The 19972-nt window shown below is 37.1% G+C and overlaps 1 protein-coding gene across 10 annotated transcripts in view; it reads left to right on the plus strand.

The window, feature by feature from the left end:
* The window catches only part of ARHGAP32 (Rho GTPase activating protein 32), a 306604-nt gene that overhangs the window by 176741 nt on the left and 109891 nt on the right, over positions 1-19972 (plus strand). For all 10 annotated transcript variants that reach the window (XM_086678673.1, XM_086678676.1, XM_086678671.1 and 7 more), the window contains one exon: positions 7537-7623. In XM_086678673.1, the coding sequence (XP_086534799.1) occupies positions 7537-7623 (87 nt within the window). The remainder of the gene's footprint in view (positions 1-7536; positions 7624-19972) is intronic.

Consider the following 19972-nt stretch of genomic DNA (forward strand, 5'->3'; position numbering starts at 1 on the left):
AAAAAATTTGGAACCACAAAAGACTCCGAATAGCCAAAGCAGTCTTGTAAAAGAAAAACAAAACTGGAGAATCACAATTCCAGACTTCAGGCTGTAGTAATCAAAAAAGTATGGTACTGGTACAAAAAGAGACACATAGATCAATGGAGCAGAGTAGAAAGCTCAGAAATAAGCCCACAATTATATGGTCAATTAATCTTTGATGAAGAAGGCTAACTAGGCAATGGGAAAAAAAAAAAGTCTCTTCAACAAATGATGTTGGGAAAACTGGACAGCTACATGGAAAAGAATGAAACTGGAACATGTTCTTTCACTATACAGAAAAACAAACTCAGAATGAATTCAGGACCTAAATGTGAGACCTGAAACCATAAAAATCCCTGAAGAGAGCACAGGTAGTAATTTCTCTGACATCAGCTATAACAACATCTTTTTTGATATGTTTCTGGAGGCAAGGGAAACAAAATAAAAAAGAAGCTATTGGAACTATATCAAAATAAGCTTTTTGCACAGCAAAGGAAACAACCAAGAAAACTAAAAGACAACCTACTGAATGGGAGAAGGTATTTGCAAATTACATATCCAGTCAAGTGTTAGTATCCAAAATATATGAGAACTTATAGAACTGAACACCAAAAACAAAACCAACCAACCAAACAAAACCACACCAGTTAATCCAGTTAAAAATGGGCAGAAGACACGAACAAAGATTTCTCCAAAGAAGACATCCAGAGAGTCAACAGACACATGGAAAGATGCTCAACACTGCTCATCAGCAAGAAATGCAAATCAAAAACCACAATAAGATAATCACCACACACCTGTCAGAATGGCTAAAATCAAAAACTGAAGAGACAAGTGTTAGTAAAGATGTGGAGGAAGAGGAACCTTTGTGTACTGTTGGTGGGAATACAAACTGGTACGGCTGTTGTAGAACACTGTGTGGAGATTCCTCAATAAATTAAAAATAGGACTACCCTAGGATCCAGTAATCACAGCACTGGGTATTTATCCAAAGAATACAAAGACACTAATTTGAAGTGATACATGCGCCCCTGTATTTATTGCAGTATTATTTACCCTTCATCTTAGCCAAAGGCTGAGAAGCGATATTGCAGCATTATTTACAATAGCCAAATTATGGAAGCAGCGTGTATCCATTAATAGATGAATGGATAAAAAAGAAGTGGTATGTATATACAAGAGAATATTATTCAACCATCAAAAGGATGGAATCTTGCCATTTGCAATATCATGGATTATTGTATAATGCTAGAGAATATAAGGCTACCTGAAATAAGCCAGTCATAGAAGAACAAATACCATGTGATTTCACTCATATGTGGAACTTAAGAAACAAAAAACAAATGAGGAGGAAAAAGAAAAAAGGAGACAAAGCAAAAAAATGAGCTTTTAATTTAAGGGAAGAAACTGATGGTTACCAGAAGTGAGGTCGGAGTGGGTGGGTGAAGTAGGCGAAGGGGATTAAGAGAAGGGAGTTTATGAGTCCTGAATAATACATGGAGTTATCAAACCACTGTATTGTATGCCTGAAACTAAAATAACAATTTATGTTTATTGGAATTAAAAAACAAATTGTATGGGTGAGACCCCAACCAGGTAAAACTGATAACTGTGGCCCCTGGGCTGACCTGCATTTTGGCTCTGTAGATGGGCAGAGCTCCTGGTGGGGCTTTCTTACCAGGCAAGGTTGCCAGCAGGGGCATGGTGCCACGGTGTCATGGTACCAGTACCCATTGGCTGGTTGCTCTGTGTCGCACCCCCCTTTTTTGTTACTAAGTGACCCTAGGTGGTCTCCCTCTGCCAATTCCTTCAGTGTTCCCTGTGAGGAAAGACAGGAATGGGCCTTCTGAAGATCACGTCTGAGCATTGGGGAAGTTGGATATCTCTAATGGGCTCTTTTCTCCCAAAGGAAGGTCACAGTCCTAGGGAATCCTTTCAGTGTGGTGCTATGCTGGCCTGGGAAAGGGGTGATAGTCATCGTGAAACCACTCCTCTTTACCTTCTGATGTGACTTTCTTAATTTTTGTGGTCTAAGTTTTGTGTTGACCTCACCTCCCAAGTTCTGGGATTTTCAGAAAGGTATTCTTGTGTGTTAATAGTTGCTAATGCCTGTTTTTGTGTGGGGGTCTAGAGTCTGGGCTCTCCTGTTCTTCCTTCCATCTTCCTTTTTAATTTTTTTTTTTTTTGAGACAGAATATGCACTTGGCAAGCAGGCATGGGAGGGGCAGAAGGAGAAGGAGAGAGAGAATCTTAAGCAGGCTCCATTCCCAGTGTGGAGCCTGATGCAGGGTTGGATCTCACGACTGTGAGGTCATGACCTAAGCCGAAATCAAGACTCAGACAGTCAACCGACTAAGCCACCCAGGTGCCTTATCCTATTCTTCCATCTTCTTTATTTATTTTTTAATGTTTATTTATTTATTTTGGGGGAGAGAGAGAGACATAGCACATGAGTGGGAGAGGGGCAGAAAGAGAGGAGAGAGAGAGATTCCCAAGCAGGCTCCTCACTGTCACTGTTAAGCTTGATGCGGGGCTTGAACTCACAAACTGCGAGATCATGACCTGAGCCAAAACCAAGAGTCAGATGCTTAAGCGACTGAACCACCCAGGTGCCCCTTAGATTGTTTTTTTTTTTTTTTTAATTTTTTTTTTTTTAACGTTTATTTATTTTTGAGACAGAGAGAGACAGAGAATGAACGGGGGAGGGTCAGAGAGAGAGGGAGACACAGAATCTGAAACATGCTCCAGGCTCTGAGCAGTCAGCACAGAGCCCGACGCGGGGCTCAAACTCACATACCGCGAGATCGTGACCTGAGCCGAAGTCGGACACCCAACCGACTGAGCCACCCAGGCGCCCCTGTTTTTTTATATTTATTTTTGAGAGAGAGAAAGAGAGCGAGCCTGAGCACGAGTGGGGGAGGGGCAGAGAGAGAAGGCAGCAGAGCATCTGAAGTGGGCTTTGTGCTGACAGCAGAGAGCCCGATGGGGACTTGAACTCCCCAACCATAAGATTATGACCTGAGCTGAACTTGAATGCTTAACTGATTGAGCTGCCCAGGAGCCCCATATTCTTCCTTTTTCCTGATATGACTTCTATAATCTCTTTATGTCTTTCTCTTTTTCCTTCTGGGATTTTCATAATGCATGTGTTGGTCTTCTCGAAGGTGTCCTACTGGTTCCTGAGTAACATTTCACCTTTTTAAAAAAAATGTTCATTTATTACAGGGGAGGGGTAGAGAGAGAGGGACAGAGGATCCAAAGTGGGCTCTGTGCTGACAGCAGCGAGCCTGGTGTGGGGCTCAAACTCAAGAATGGCGAGATTATGACCTGAGCCAAAGTCAGATACTTAACTGACTGAGTCCACCAGGTGCCCTACATTTCACTTTTTAAAAGCTTTTTCTTTCTGTTCTTTGGACTGTATATAGGTTTATGCTGCTTTCTGAAACTTTTCGTTTTACCACTTTGCTTTGATGAAGACCTACATTAGTAGAGTAACGGCTTTTTTTCATAAAAGTGAAAACCCTTTTTGGATTTCTTTCAGTTAGCAAAACCAGGTACCAACTAACAGAGGTCTTTCGTAAAAGTAAGGTGGTGTAATGTAGACTTTTGAAAGGCAGGGGATACTCTTTGCTTTATACCATTTTGGCTTTTAAAAGGTTTCAAAGGCTCTCTCTTAAAAATAAATAAACATTAAAGGATTAAAAAAAAAAGGCGGGGGGTGCCCGGGTATAGCTCAGTTGGTTAAGCGTAGGACTTTGGCTCAGGTCATGATTTCACGGTTTGTGAGTTCGAGCCCCGTGTCTCAGCTGTGCTGACAGCTCAGAGCCTGGAGCCTGTTTCGGATTCTGTGTCTCCCTCTCTCTCTGCCCCTCCCCTGCTCGTGCTCTGTGTCTCTCTCAAAAGTAAATAAACATTAAAAAAAAATTTAAAGGTTAAAGGAATGCTCTACTTTCTGGATAGTGGGGGAAACCTATGTTTTGACTTATTCTGTCTTTCAGTAAGCTGATTTTTCTTGCCCAAATCTGCTGTTGATCCCTTTAGTGCATTTTTTAGTTTTAGTTAGTATTTAGATCCCTTTAGTTAGAATTTTTAGCCATTCCCCAGATTCGTTTTTTGTTCCCTTTTTTACTTTCTGTTTCTTCTTGATATTTTCATTTATTTATAAATTGTTTTTCAGGTTTCCTTTAGTTCTTTGTGGTTTCTTTGACTTCTTTGAGTGCATTTCGTGTGGTACATTTAATATGTGTTAAGTCCTATATCTGGACTTCTCAGGGATAGCTTCTATTGGTTTTTTTTTTTTTTTTTTCATGTCAATGACTCATGCCTTCTGGTTTGTTTGTATATCTTGTGATGTTGTTGTTGTATACTGGACATTGGATATTATAATGTGGTAACCCTGGGAACTGGATTCTATCCCTCACCACAGGTTTGCTGTTTTTCATACTGAGGGCTGCAGTCTATGTTTTTAGTGACTTTAACAGACTATTTTTGAAAAGATCATGTTCCATGTCATATGTGCTCACTGAAGTCTTTCTTCTTTTACTTGTGTTCAGGTAGTATTTTGTCAGGGAATTCCCTGAAAGCCAAGAACTAAAAATAAAAAATAAAATAAAGAAAAAGCCACTTCCTCCAGTCTTTGCATACTTCCTTTGTGTTGGGGCACTCATTCAGCAATGAACCGGGCTTTTTACAGCTCTGACAGCCTGGAGAGTAGAGGTGAAAGCTTAGGTCTTCTCCCGTCTTTCGTGCATGTGTCCCAGCCTGAACATGTTCATGGGTTTCTAGAGTGCTCTCGTTTCCCAAGGAGCCTCTCTCCTCAGCTCTTTCTCCTGGGCTTTAAGCTGACTATAATCTTTTGCTTCATATGACTGAAGACTTTTAGTTTATTTTACAACATCTTAGCAACGCTGCTTTTTTAAATCCCTGAATGAGTTCCAAGTTAGGTGAAAAAGAGATGTGTGCCGTGTGTCGGTTCTTCATGCGGCTGCCAGACAGATTAGAAGGGACATGCAGTCGTTTGTCAATGATGTCTCTCCTTCTGGACCCAGGGAAAGGGGGTCCCGTACTTGGGGCCAGGACTGCTATCCACAGGAGTGCTGCCAAGATGGGGAGGAGTGGAGCGAGGGTGGGTGAAAATGTCACAGAGTTTTTAAGTTGGCTTTTTCTTGATTCAGCGTTCTCATGGTGATTGTAAACCTTTACTGTATTCTAGCATACTGCGAAAGTTGGTTGGGAGAGTTTTTGCTTGTTTGTTCATGTTTCTGTGAAGGGACTGGGATTTGCAGTTGCCTACTCTGCCATTTTACTGACATCATTGGACCATCTGTCTTTGCTGTTCATTCCTCCACATCCATCTTTTTGCCTTTTGGGGGAAGTTTCTTCTCTTCTTCCTGACCCTCTCCTCCCCCCAGTTCTGTTTAGGAAGATTGATTTTATTTCTAGTCTTTACTTATTTTGTAGTTACTGACATTTTAATTTATTTTTATTTTTAATTTTTTTTTTTATTTCCAGAGAGAGAGAGTGAGCATGAGTGGACGAGGGGCAGAGAGAGAGGGAGAAAGACAATCCCAAGCAGGCTCTGTCCTGTCAGTGTGGAGCCCAACATGGGGCTCGATCCCAGGAATCGTGAGATCATGATCTGAGCTGAAATCAAGAGTCAGACGTTTAACCGACTGAGCCACCCAGGCGCCCCTGTAGTTGCTGTCATTTTAAAGTTTTATATTCTCCCTTATGGTTTGGATGTTTAGAAATCTTGTGTGTTTTTTTCCCATTGTGGGGAAAGTGAAAATTGATGAGATATCTGACGATCTATTTATGCTTTACTGCTAAGCCACCAGTTTTCTGACCTAAGGGAGAGCATGCGCTCATTCTCTGTCTCAGTCTTGAGTGCCTGCCTCAGAGGGCCCTCTGCGCTTTCTTGCCCTGTCCCTGTCTACACTGGTTAGCTGCCGTGTGCTCGGGGAGACATCACACACTGCACAGGTTCATCTCTCTCCGTTCTCCTGGTTTATCTGTCTCTGTTCTCCTGCTTTTGCCCGAGCTGTTGGTGCATTGACCCTGTCTAAATACCTGGGGAGGGGGGTGGGTATTGACTCTCTGTTACAAGGTTTTCGTTGGAATTTTAGTTCATAAACTCTAGTCCATATGTGGTCTTCATGGTTTGGCTGGTTTCTGCTTAACCCTGTCTAATGCAGGTTCTTTATCCTCCTGCATCTTTACCAGGCTTCTGAGCATGTCTATGAGTCTGAGCACGTCCATGAGTCTGAGCACGTCCATGAGTCTCTTCTGTCTCATGAATGTCTTGTCACTTTCTACAACTTAGTTCATTTAGGTTTTTTCTCACCCTTAATCCTTTTTTTAAAGTATGATTTTGTAGTGAATCTGCCTTATTTTGACTGGTGTGAGAATAATCCTTATCCTGCGAACTTCTACTTAAGACCAGAATGTTTTTTTTAATACCTCAGTGATCCTGCTTTCAAAAATAGAGACTATGTCTTCATATTTTATTTTTATAATATTAGCTATAATGATAGGTAACATTAAGTACTTACTGAGTACCAGACGTCTTGGTGAACACTTTCTGTGCATTATCTCATTTGATCCTCACAAACTTGAGAATAAGCATTATTATTTCATTCCCATTTTCCTGATGTGAGATTATATGGGTTGCTCAATATTGTACAGCTAGCTAGTGACACTTTTGAACGCAGGGCTGTGTGTCTCTGGAGCAGAGTTTGTAAACGTAATATAAATGTGAGAAGAGAGTTGTATGTGAAAAAAGTCACAAAGCAAGTGGCATGATGAATGACAGTGAACATTCAGCCTAACTACTGGGGAACAAATGAAGAGCAATTAATTCTGTGGCAAAGTCTTCTGGAGAATATATGCCTCCTTTAAAGGGTTTGGTCACTTTTCCGTTCCAGCCGGTTGTTGCTCATATGAGAATATGGGTCCGATATTTCAGATTTTCTGATTTTTCAAAGAAGTCAAAATGTGTATTTTTCCTATGAAACCACCCCATTTCTAAATTTGAGCTGCTGGTTTAAAAAGAAGTAAAATCCAATGTACAGACATACATAATTCTGAAGTGACATGTGTCTGCAGGCCCGGACTATTCTCTGGGAAGTCAGTTTCCAGTCTGTGTAATAAAGCCTGAGCCCTCTCTAACCACTTGGGCATGCTGTCTCTCAGTGCCTGCCTTACTGCCTTCTTTTCACATATGTGCTAAATAAGGAGGTGAAGACCTACTCATGAATGAATGTATTTTATTTCTTTCTGTTATGCAGTTGTGCTAGTTTAGATTTAAGTTATAAAGACAATTCTTAGAAACGTAGTTTTTGAAAAATCCTGAATTCTTCATTTTGCCTTCTGTAAGCAATAGATTTCCATTAAAAGGCCTGTCTTACAGCGAGTTAACGTGAGGGTTCAAGTATTACTGAATGCCTCGTTTATTCGTCATTAATCACGACTCTCCCTCTCTTCTGCCCCCTTTTTTTTTTTTTTTTGACATAGCTTTCGCTTTCAGAAGAACAGAATGAAGTAACGAAAAACGGCTGTGAATCTAAAGAGCTGGTCTACCTCGTGCACATTGCTTGTCAGGTAATTTTGTGGATGTAGAGGCTCCTTTTAGTGCATTTTTTCAATGGCTAATAGAATTCGCAGAAAGATACTTGTGTGATACTGAAGTGGAATTGGACACTGCATGACTATTGTTAAGAAAATAAATGGTATCCTTTAAAAAAGAGATAAATGTGTTTGTACAATATTACATGGAGGGCACAGTTTAGTATTGTAACTTGCATATCTTCTATCTGCATCTTTAGAAAGTTTTTAAGGTTTTAGACGTTTGTGGATGAATACCAGTGACAATGGCAACACAGATGTTTTGTTTTATTTTTTGTCCCCGTCATATTGGCAGTTCTGCATGTACTCAGGGTTGAAACAATTAATAGAATCAGTCTTACAGATACTTAATTTACAGACATAATTGAAAGCTCTTCTTGTAAGAGTAAAGGAAATACATCGTTTATTGACAATTAGATTAAATGAATCAGCTACTGGTCCCCTATCACAGTAAAAGAGCAGATGAAGTTCTGCCTGAGATGCTCACTTTTCTAACCAAGACAGTACGTTTCACTATAGTGTCTGTAGTGTATGTGGTGTATATGGGGGGTGGGGGTGTTTTAGAAGGGCACTGTTTCTTGACTCTTAGTATTGAAACTTTTGTGATGGGGTGCCTGGGTGACTCAGTCAAGTGTCTGACTCTGCTCGGATCATGATCTCATGGTTCATGAGTTTGAGTCCCACATCAGGGTCTGTGCTGACAGCTCAGAGCCTGGAGCCTGCTTTGGATTCTGTGTCTCCTTCTCTCTCTGCCCCTCCCCCATTCTCACACTGTGTGTGTGTGTGTCTCTCAAAATAAATGAACATTCCAATTTTTTTTAATTTAAAAAATAAAACTGTTGTGAGTGTAGTTACTGTGACTTCTCTTAATGAGATTTAAAAAGGGTCATTGTAGCATTACTTCCTCCGTCAACTAAGTAGTTTAGTTCCTGTTAATTTACTTTATATTCATTAAGCCTTATGTCTAGTTTTAAGTTCATAATTGTAAAGTAAGTGTTTTTGAGGGAGGCTTTCTTTTGTGCAAAGTTTTTAGTTTTCTTTGGGAAAGAGTTAGATAAGGGCTTTTTTCCTCAAAAAGTGTTATTCCTTCACCTGAAGTTAAAAATTATATGATCTTGAAAAATCTAATGCTTATCTCATATGGGAAATCCCTGACTTCTTAGTCTTCGTGACTTTAAGGAGAACCTTTCAGAATTTAGTGCTTTATTTATAGGTGTAAGAACATGAGATTGGAAATTGACTTTAGCTTGTATAGAAATAAGATGGCCAAAGTTTCATATTGTTTAAATATGTTTTATTGTGTGTCATCTTGGTTCCTTTGAGGAAGTAGGCAGCTCTGAATCACTGTTTTGTGTCATGTTTCAAAAAATGCTTCTATTTCATGACTTAATTTTTAAGTGAAAGTTTCACATGTTCTATGGTGAACCATTACTCACACATTAGTGTAAATCATATCCTCTTTATCTAGAGTACATGATTGGCATGTCAATAATGAATTTATTAATCCTTCTATGACCTAACATCTTTTAGCATCTTTCCTTCTCACCATTAATTTTCATATGTTCTGACAATGCAAATAGTTTTCTCATAAGCAAATCAAAATGTTATAAATACTGGTACCATATTTTTAAGTGAACTTGAAAAGGTAAGCATGGTATTTTGGAACCATATGCCAGAATGTATAATTGTCACTTGATTATGCTTAGTGAATTAGTTACCTAGCTACTTAGACTATTTCCTGGTTGCAAGTATTTGTCAAGCTGCTTAAAAAGTTCAGACTACTTGGTACGCTATTCATTACATCAAAGTAGTAATTTACTGCAATATAATAATGCCATCGTACCTCTCTGTAGCACTGTAAGTAATCATTGATGCACACCCCCTCCCCTTCCGGCTTACTTTCTGTATTCTTGCCATATGTGTTGGCCATAAATCATATTAAATTAGAATCATATATATTTTTAATAACTAAAATTATAAAGACTCATAATCAAACCCTCTCATTTTTGCCAGTGAGGGAATTGAAGCCCAAATTACTGATGTGGCTTTCCTAAGTTCTGTAAAATCTTAGCACTAACTTCTAGGGACTTCAGTTTCCTGATGATCAGTTTTTCCTGCATGTCGGTGGAATTTACAATCTAGAACAGACTTAAGAGATTGCCTAGTCTTCAGATAGGATATGATCACCATTACATGCTGATGTAATCTGTACGAGAAACCACTTTTTCACATATTGCATATTTTTGCTAATTTCTAATTTTTAATTAAAGTAAACTTGGAATTCTTTTTATTTAACCAAAGTATTTGTCTTTCATCTGAACCCACTCTTCTCTGTTCTTTTATCCTAGAAAATGGCCAATTTTCTGTGAAAATTCTGAAAAAACTGTGGATTTTTTTTTTCAGCTTTTTGGAGGTTAATACTGATTCTCTTAGGTCTTATCTTTGAAACTTTAATTGTGCTTTCATCTTTGCCTTTCAAGTTTTTATTTCTTGTTAAATTGTGAATTCAGAAATGTAAACCATGCCTTTCATACTGAATTGATCCAAATTCAGTAGGCATTTTGATTATCTATGTGTTTATATAAGTACACAGATACTGCGACATACAGTACAACATTTAATTCTTACAACAACTGTGTGAGGTAAATAGTCTGTTTCATTTTACACATGATGAAGACTCAGGAATGTTAATAACTTCCCCAGGGTCATAAAATTAAAGAGAAAGACCAGGATTTGAACCTCAGTCTAGTGTTTTTGTTTGTTTGTTTTACTGTTGTTGTCTAATATGATTTATACTCGGTTAGCTACTCTGAAATCTGCAAGCATTTTGTAAATGGTAGTAAATAATTACAGAAATGCACTGAGAGTGACAGTCAAGTTTCTTTGTATGACTTCAGTGGAGAGATCGTATGTACATATTTTAGGACATGTATATGTGTCTTTTTTTTTCTCATTTAGAAGTGTGGATTTATGGGTTTTTAGAATAAAAATACTTTTAGAAATTTTGGAAAATATGGGAAATGGAGAAAAAAGAATAAAATTGCCGTAACACTACTACCCTGATATAGTCTCTGCTTACACTTTTGTATATTCTTGCTTTGTTTTCCATAGTTATATTTTAGGATTGGATACAGAGATATATATACAATTTTATGTAATTATTTATAAAGCATTCCTCCATTGGTTATAATCTCCCTGTAAACATTCATTAATTAATATACTGAAGTATAGTTGACATACAGTGTTATATTGTTTTAGGTGTACCAACATAGTGATTTGACATTTACATGTGGTACAAAATGTTCACCATGATATGTATACTTACCATCTGTTACCATACATAGTTATTACAATATTTTTGACTCTGTTCTTTATGATGTACTTTACATCCCTCTTAGTTATTTTATACCTAGAATTTTATATCTCTTAATCCCCTTCACCTATTTCATGCATCCCCCACCCTTCTCCCCTCTGGCAGCCAGTTTCTTCTTTGTATTTATGAGTTTGTTTCTGTTTTGTTGTTTGTTCATTTGTTTTGTTTTTTAGAGTCCACATATAAATTAAATAATAAGGTGTTTGTCTTCCTGTGTCTGACTTATTTCAGTTAGCATGACCCCCTCAACATCTGTCTGTGTTGTCACAAATGACAAGACCCCATTCTTTTTTTAATGGATGAGTAATATTCCATATACCTATATTCCATAACTTCTTTATTCATTCACTTTTCAGTTGACACTTAGGTTGTTTCCTTATCACATCTATAGTAAATGATGCTGCAGTGAACACAGTAGTGCATACATTATCTCTTTGAATGAGTGTTTTGTGTTTTTTGGGGGGGTAAATAGCCCGAAGAGGAATTGCTGCATCATAGGGTATTTCTGTTTTTAAATTTTTGAGGAACCTCTACACTATTTTTTTTTAGTGTTTGCACCAATTTACATGCCCACCAACAGTACATAAGGGTTTCCTTTTCTCTATATCCTTGTGCCAACAATTGTTATTTCTTGTCTTTTTGATACTATCCCTTCTGACAGGTGGGAGTAACATCTCATTGTGGTTTTGAGTTGCATTTTCCTGTGATTAGCAATGTTGAACATTTTTTCATATGTCTCATGATCATCCGTATGGTCATTTTCTTCCATTTTCTTTGGAAAAATGTCTGTTCAGGTCTTGTGCCCATTTTTAAAATAAGATTGTTTTTCTGTGTGTGTGTGTTTGGTTATTTGAGTTCTTTGTGTGTGTGTGTGTGTGTGTGTGTGTGTGTGTATATATATATATATATATATATATATATATCTTATTTGATATATCACTTGTAAATACCTTCTCCCGTTTAGGAGGTTGCCTTTTCATTTTGTTGATGGTTTCCTTCTCTGGGCAAAAAAAAAAAAAAGGCTTTTTAGTTTGATGTAGTCTCAATTTTTTATATTTGTTTTTGTTGCCCTTGCTTGAGACAAATCCAAAAAATAATATTGCTAAGACCAATGTCAAAGAGTTTATTGTCTGTGTTTTCTTTGGGAAGCTTTATGGTTTCAGGTCTTACATTTAGGTTTTGAATCCATTAAAAATTTTTTTTGTAACATTTATCTGAGAGAGAGAAAGAGACAGAGCATGAGTGGGGGTGGGGCAGAGAGAGAGAGGGAGGCAAGAATCTGAAGTAGGGTCCAGGCTCTGAGTGGTCAGTACAGAGCCTGTGGTGGGGCTCGAACTCATGAATTGTGAGATCGTGACCTGAGCTGAAGTCAGACACTTAACTTACTGAGCCACCCAGGCACCCCAGGTCTTGAATCTATTTTGAGTTTGTTTTCATATATGGTGTAAGGAAGTGGTTCAGTTTCATTCTTTTGCATGTAGCTCTCCAATTTTCCAAACACCATTTATTGAAGAGACCATTGTATATTTTGCCTCCTTTGTCATAGGTTAATTGACCATATAAGCATGAGTTTATTTCTGGGCTGTCTACTCTGTTCTGTTGATCTATGTGTCTCTTTTTGTGCCAGTACTATACTGTTTTGATTACTGTAGCTTAACGGTGTAGTTTGAAATCTAGGAGCATGATACCTCCAGCTTTGTTCTTCTTCCTCAAGATTGTTTTGTCTGGATCTTCTGAGGTTGCATACAAATGTTAGAATTTTTTTGTTCTCGTTCTATGAAAAGTACTGTTGGTGTTTTGATAGGGTTCTAGTTCTATGAAAAGTACTGTTGGTGTTTTGATAGGGATTACATTGAATCTATAGATTGCTTTGAGTAGTATAGACCGTGAAACAATTTTAAATCTAGTCATGAGCATGGTATATCTTTACATTTATTTTTGCCATCTTTCTTTCATTAATGTCTTACAGTTTTCAGAGTTTAGGAGTTTCACCTCCTTGGTTAAATTTATTTCTAGGTATTTTATTATTTTTAATGCAATTGCTAGTGAGATTTTTTTCTTAATTTCTCTTTCTGTTTGTTATTAGTATATGGAAATGCAACAGATTTCTTATATTAATTATATTAATTATCAAATTCATTATATTATCTAATATTAATTATATTAATTTTGTATCTGCAACTTTACTGAACTCATTCATTAGTTCTGATAGAATTTTTCTGTGAAGTCTTCAGGGTTTTCTATATATAGTGTCATGTTATCTGCAAATAGTGACAGTTTTTACTTCTTCCTTACCAGTTTACATTCCTTTTACTTCTTTTTCATATCTGATTGTTATAGCAAAGACTTCCAGTACTTTGTTGAATAAAAGTGGTGAGACCTCATCCTTGACATGTTCCTGATCCTAGAGGCAAAGCCTTCAGCTTTTTGTCATTGAGTATGATTCTATCTGTTACATATGACCTTTATTATGTTGAGGTATGCTTCCTCTATTACCACTTTGTTGAGAGTTTTTATCATGAGTGGATGTCGAATTTTATCAAATGCTTTTTCTGCATCTATTGAAATGATGTGTTTTTTTTATTCTTCATTTTGTTAATGTGGTGTATCATTTTGATTGATTTGTGGATATTGAACCATCTCTGCATCCCTGTCAAATCCCACTTGACCATGATGTGTGATCCTTGTACTGTTGAATTTATTCTTCTAATATTTTGTTGAGGATTTTTATAGTTCCATTCATTAGGGATATTGGTCTGCAGTTTTCTTTCTTTGTAGTGTCTTCGTCTGGTGTTGATATCAGAGGAATGCTAGTTCATAGAATGAATTTGGAAGGAGTCTTTCCTCTTCAGTTATTTGGAATAGATTAAGCACACTAGGTATTCAGTTTTCTTTACTTTTTTTTTTCTCCAGTTTCACCTGTGAAGCCATCTGGCCCTAGACTTTTGTTTGTTGGGAGGTTTTTCATTACGGATTGAATTGTATTACTAGTACTTGGTCTGTTCAGATGTTCTTTTTCTTCTTGATCAAGTCCTAGAAGATTTTATGTTTTTAGGGATTTATCTGTTTTTTGTAGGTTGTCTAATTTGTTGATGTGTAATTGTAGTAGTCTAATAACTTTTTGTGTATCTGGGATGTGAGTTGTAAGTTCTCTTCATTTCTGATTTTATTTACTTGACTCCCTTCTTTTTTTTCCTTGATTAGTCTGGCTAAATATGTTTGTTTTTTTACAGATTTTATTTTTTAAACAGTCTCTACATCCATTGTGGGGCTCAAACTCACAACTCCAAGATCAAGAGTCACAAGCTCCACTGACTAAGCCAGCCAGGCACCACTGCCTAAAGGTTTATCAACTCTTAGTTTCATTGATCTTTTCTGATGTTTTTTAGTTTTTACTTCATTTATCTGCTCTGATCTTTATTATTTTGTGTCTCCTACTAACTTTGGTTTTGTTTCTTCTTCTTTTTCCAATTTCTGTGGGTGTAAGTTTAGATTGTTAGAGATTTTTCTTTTTTCTTGAGGGAGGCCTGTATTGTTCTAACTTTCCCTCTTGGGACTGCTTTTGCTATTCCCTTAAGATTTTGAACTGTTGTGTTTCCATTTTCATTTTTGTCCAGATACTTTTTTTATTTCTATTTTGATTTCTTTATTGACCAGTTGGTTATTTAGGCTCCAAATGATTGTGTTTTTTCTAGTTTTTGCCTTGTAATTGATTTCTGGTTTCATACTGTTGTTGTGGGAAAAGGTGCTTGATATGATATCAGTCTTTTAAAATTTATTGAGACTTGTCTTGTGGCCTAACATGTGATATGTCAAGGAAAATGTTGCATGTGCACTTGAAAAGAATGTGTATGGGGCGCCTGGGTGGCTCAGTCGGTTGAGCGTCCGACTTCGTCTCAGGTCATGATCTCGCGGTCCGTGAGTTCGAGCCCTGCGTCAGGCTCTGTGCTGACTGCTCAGAGCCTGGAGCCTGTTTCAGATTCTGTGTCTCCCTCTCTCTCTGACCCTCCCCCGTTCATGCTCTGTCTCTCTCTGTCTCAAAAATAAATAAACGTTAAAAAGGAAAAAATTTAAAAAAGAAAAAAAAAGAAAAGAATGTGTATTATGCTGTTTTGGTAATGTTCTGTACATATATGTATGTCAGGTTTGTCTTAAACACTGTTTCAGGTCACTGTTTCCTTATTGATTTTTCTGCCTGGACACTGTATCCACTGATGTAAATGGGGTGTTAAAGTCTCCTGCTATTGCTATATTGTCTGTTTTTTTGCTTTTTGTCTGTTAATATTCGCCTTATATATTTAGGGGCTTCTGTGTTGAGTATAGAGATATTTACAATTGTTACATTATCTTGTTGGATTGATGTCTATCATTATGTAATGTTTTTCTTTGTCTCTTCTCATAATCTTTGTCTTAAAGTCTATTTTGTCTGATAGGTGTATTGCTACTCTAGCTTTCTTTTTGCTACATTTGCATAGAGTATTCCATTTTTCATCTTTTTACTTTCAGTCGGTATGTATCTTTATGTTTGAAGTGAATCTCTTGTAGGCAGCATGTAGATGGGTCTTATATTTTTATCCATTTAAGTTGCCTATTGTCTTTTGACTGGAGCATTTAGTCCATTTACATTTAAAGCAATTATGGGTAGTTTTGTCTCATTGCCATTTTGTTCATCGTTTTCTAATTGTTTTTGTATGTCTTCTCTTCTTGTTCTCTTACCTCATAACTTGATGACTTTATTTAATGTTATGTTTGGATTCCTTTCTATTTATTTTTTATGTATCTAGTATAGATTTTTGCGGTCAGTATGAAGTCATATGTAACACTCTTTGCATATGGTAGTCTGTTTTAAGTTTATGGTCTCTTAGGTTAGAACACATTCTGAACATACTAACATTTTTACTCCTCATCCCCATGTTTTTATGTATTTGAATTCATATTTTACATCTTTTTACTCAATGTGTCCCTTAACTAGTTATTGTAGATATTGTTGATTTTACTACATTTGTCTTTTAATCTTCATACCAGCTTTGTGAGTGGTTGATCGACCACCTTTACTACATGTTAGCTTTTACCAGTGAAATTTTTCTTTCATAATTTTCTTACTTTAGGTATGGCCCTTTCTTTTATGCTTAAAGAAATCCTTTTAACTCTCTTAACATGCGAGTTTAGTGGTGAAAATTTAAATTTTTGCTTGTCTGGGAAACTTTATATTTCCTTCAATTGTGAATGAAAAATTTGCTGGTAGACTGTTCTTGGTTGTAGGTTTTCTCCTTTCAGCAGTTTAAATATATCATGTGTATTCCTTCTGGCCTGAAAACTTGCTGCTGAAAAATCAGCTGATAGTCTTATGGGTGGTCCCTATACTTACTACTGGCTTTTCTCTTGTTGCTCTTAAGATTTTCTCTTTATCTTTAATTTTTGACATTTAAATTATGTGTCTTGGTGTGGTTCTCTCTGAATTCAGCTTGTTTGGGGCTCTCTTTACTTCCTGGACCTGGATGACCATTTTCTTTCAGATCGAGGAAGTCTTCAGAGGCTCTTTAAGTGGAAGCCTCAAATTTAGAGCCTCTGTGGGAAGTAGTCCAGGCCATCTGGTTACAATGACAAGTCATTATATAGTCCGAGTGCTTGTTACAATATTAAAATCTAGTATAACATGGTCCTGGAACAGATACCTGTCAGACAGCTCTCATTTAGCCACATTGGTGTGTCTGAGGAGAATATTAAGCATTTTTAAAGTGATATTCTCTTGAGGCACCTGGATGGTTTAGTCGGTTGAGCATTCAACTTCAGCTCAGGTCATGATCTCGCAGTTCATGAGATCAAGCCCCACATCGGGCTCTGTGCTGACTTCGGATCCTCGTTCTCCCTCTCTCTCTGCCCCTCCTTCACTTGCTCTCCCTCAAAAATAAAATAAACATTAAAAAACAAATAAAGTGACTCAGATGCTTGGAAAATAGATCTTTAATGCCCTGCCCAAGCCCCCAACTCCCTGCCTCTCATACTAATCCCGATTTAGAATAAGTTGTCTTGGGGTGCCTAGGTGGCTCAGTCAGTTAAGTGTCTGACTTCACCTCAGGTCACGATCTCATGGTTGATGGGTCTGAGCCCCGTATCAGGCTCTGTGCTGACACAGATGGTTGGTTCTGTGTCTCCCTCTCTCTCTGCCCCTCCCCCACTCACGCTCTGTCTCTCTCTCTCTCTCTCTGTCTCAAAACTAAATAAACATTAAAAAAAATTTAGAGTAAGTTGTCTTAACCAATATAGGCATATTGTTTTTCAGATGTTCCCTCCATTATCGTTTTATTCTGTTCTTTAAGTAAACAAACTGAAAAAATGTATTGTGTAGAACAAACAGATTAGCTTGTGTGGATGAAAAAACACTCTTGTGTCATAATATTGAATCTGAATGGTAATACTTTATCTTTTCTGAAAATCATACTAATTTTTCCTCTGTCTGTCCCCTACTTTTCAGAAAACATAATGTGTTTACTTTGAATTTAATAAAAATTAATAGAAATTCTAAAAAATTGTTATATGTCAGAAGATACTAGAAAAACCTTTACTGTCTTAAGTGTTGAACATTCACTAACTTTAAAAAGCCCAAAATGAGATAAGCACTCACAGTAATTGAACCCCACTATGTGGAATAAATCATTTATGAGTATAATGTCAATGGTAATATGTCTCAGTACCACTCTATATTCAATTGTTTTATTCTTTAGCAAGTAAGTGAACATCAGCATTTACTTACTTACTTATTTAAGTTTATTTATTTATTTTGAGAGAGAGTATATGTGTGGGAGGGGCAGAGAGGGAGGAGAGAGAGAGAATCCCAAGCAGTCTCTGCACTGTCAGTGCAAGGAGCCCAATGTGGGACTTGAACTCACAAACCTGTGAGATCATGACTTGCAATGAAATCAAGAGTTGGATGCTTAACCGACTGATCCACCCAGGTGCCTCTCAGTTTTTAAGTGTTACTTTTATTTATTTATTTTTTTTAAATTTTTTTTTTTCAACGTTTTTTATTTATTTTTGGGACAGAGAGAGACAGAGCATGAACGGGGGAGGGGCAGAGAGAGAGGGAGACACAGAATCGGAAACAGGCTCCAGGCTCTGAGCCGTCAGCCCAGAGCCTGACGCGGGGCTCGAACTCCCGGACCGCGAGATCGTGACCTGGCTGAAGTCGGACGCTTAACCGACTGCGCCACCCAGGCGCCCCAAGTGTTACTTTTAAAATGGCAAATTTAAACCTAGCTGTTTCAAGAATTTATTCTAACATGTACTCCAATGAAAATCCTTCAGGATTTTTCTGTTCTGTGAGTATAGGTTTGTTAGTGTAAAAAATTGGTGCTTTATAAAGTACTTAATAAAGTACTTACTATTTTATTGTTTGATTGTAAGCTTTAGACCAATTAAAATCAATCATTTCATTGTATTTGGAGTATATTAACCACCTTTGTATTTTAACGAGAATTCATCAGTATATAATACTTTATTTTTTCTGAGGATCAACTTTTTCATAAATATTTATAATACTCTGAAGGCTCCTTTATGTCCTGGTAGGTGGGGTAAACAGTTGGTTTTAGGGGAATGCTTTCCTGCCTCAAAATATCTCCTGCTACCCTGCTTGAAATTCCACCATCAGAAATGCATTCCTTGGTATTAAGTATCTCCTCCACTTAGTCCTTTTAAAAAATGCTGTTACTAAGGGGTGGGGTTGACTATTCACATTTGTAGAGCATCTGTGTATGAACAAAACGTGTAGAGATTGTAAACATCCAAACCTGTAACTCTTCTGTGAAATGTAGATGTTACTATTTTCATTTTATAGGTGAGTAAAAATTGCTGATAGGTTTAAGTAACTTATGTAAATTTCTATATCTAGGATAAGGCCCAGCTGAGATTTAAATCAGGTCATTCTTTTCACTGAAATTCATCATACCATTAAAGAGAGAATTTGTTCATTCTTTTTCAGTTAACTTTCCCATGGTAAAGGAATTTCCAAGGACATGGGTGAGGACTGTTCTCCGAAAGAACAGCAAATGTATCTAGAATTTGTCTTTTACCAACTCTGTTATTACCAAGCTTTATCTTGTTGGGATGTTGTGATTAGCATTTGTATTTGCATCAAATTGCATCTAGCATTTAACTGCTGGAGTGATGTAAAATGTGATTTGAAACATGTTGCCTTCGTGGTTAACACTCCAATAGATTTTCACTGTGTTTAAAACTGAGCCCAAACTGCTAATCAAGGACTGTGAGGGCCCCACCTGACCAGGACCTTGCTACCTCTTTCATATCATCTCATGACAGTGTGCCCATTCCTGTGTTCTGATTATGCTAGCTTTCATTCCATTTTTTATTTCTTTTCTGTTTTTTACTTCTATTTTATTTTTTTAAAGTTTTTATTTATTTTAGACAGTGAGGGAGAGAGAGGAAGAGGGAGAGAGAGAGAAAGAGAAAGAGAGTGAATATGAGTGGGAGAGGGGCAGTGAGAGAGAGAGAGAGAGAGAATCCTAAGCCCAACATGGGGCTTGAACCCACAAACCTGAGCTGAAATCAAGAGTCGGATGCTTAATCAGCTGAGCCACCCAGGTGCCCCATAAGGAGTTTTTTGTATTGTTTTTGTGTTGATATATTTATAAAAGAAGTGAATTTCTAAGTTATTCTGATCATTTGTAGTTGAACCTTGAACAACATTGGTTTGAGTAGCATGGTTCCACTTATACATAGATGTTTTTCGCTAAATAGAGTACATTACTGTAAATGTATTTCTCTTCTTTATGATTTTCGTAATAATACATTTTTTCTCTATCTTACTTTATTATAAGAATAGTACATAATATAACATAAAAATATGTTTGTTGCCTGTTTATATTATTGGCAAGGTTTCCAGTCAAGAGTAAGCTATTAGCAGTTATGTTTTGGAGAAGCAAACTTACGTGTGGA

Source organism: Puma concolor, chromosome D1 (genome assembly GCF_028749965.1).
Source record: "Puma concolor isolate L17-30 chromosome D1, mPumCon1.1.hap2, whole genome shotgun sequence".
NCBI lineage: Eukaryota > Metazoa > Chordata > Mammalia > Carnivora > Felidae > Puma > Puma concolor.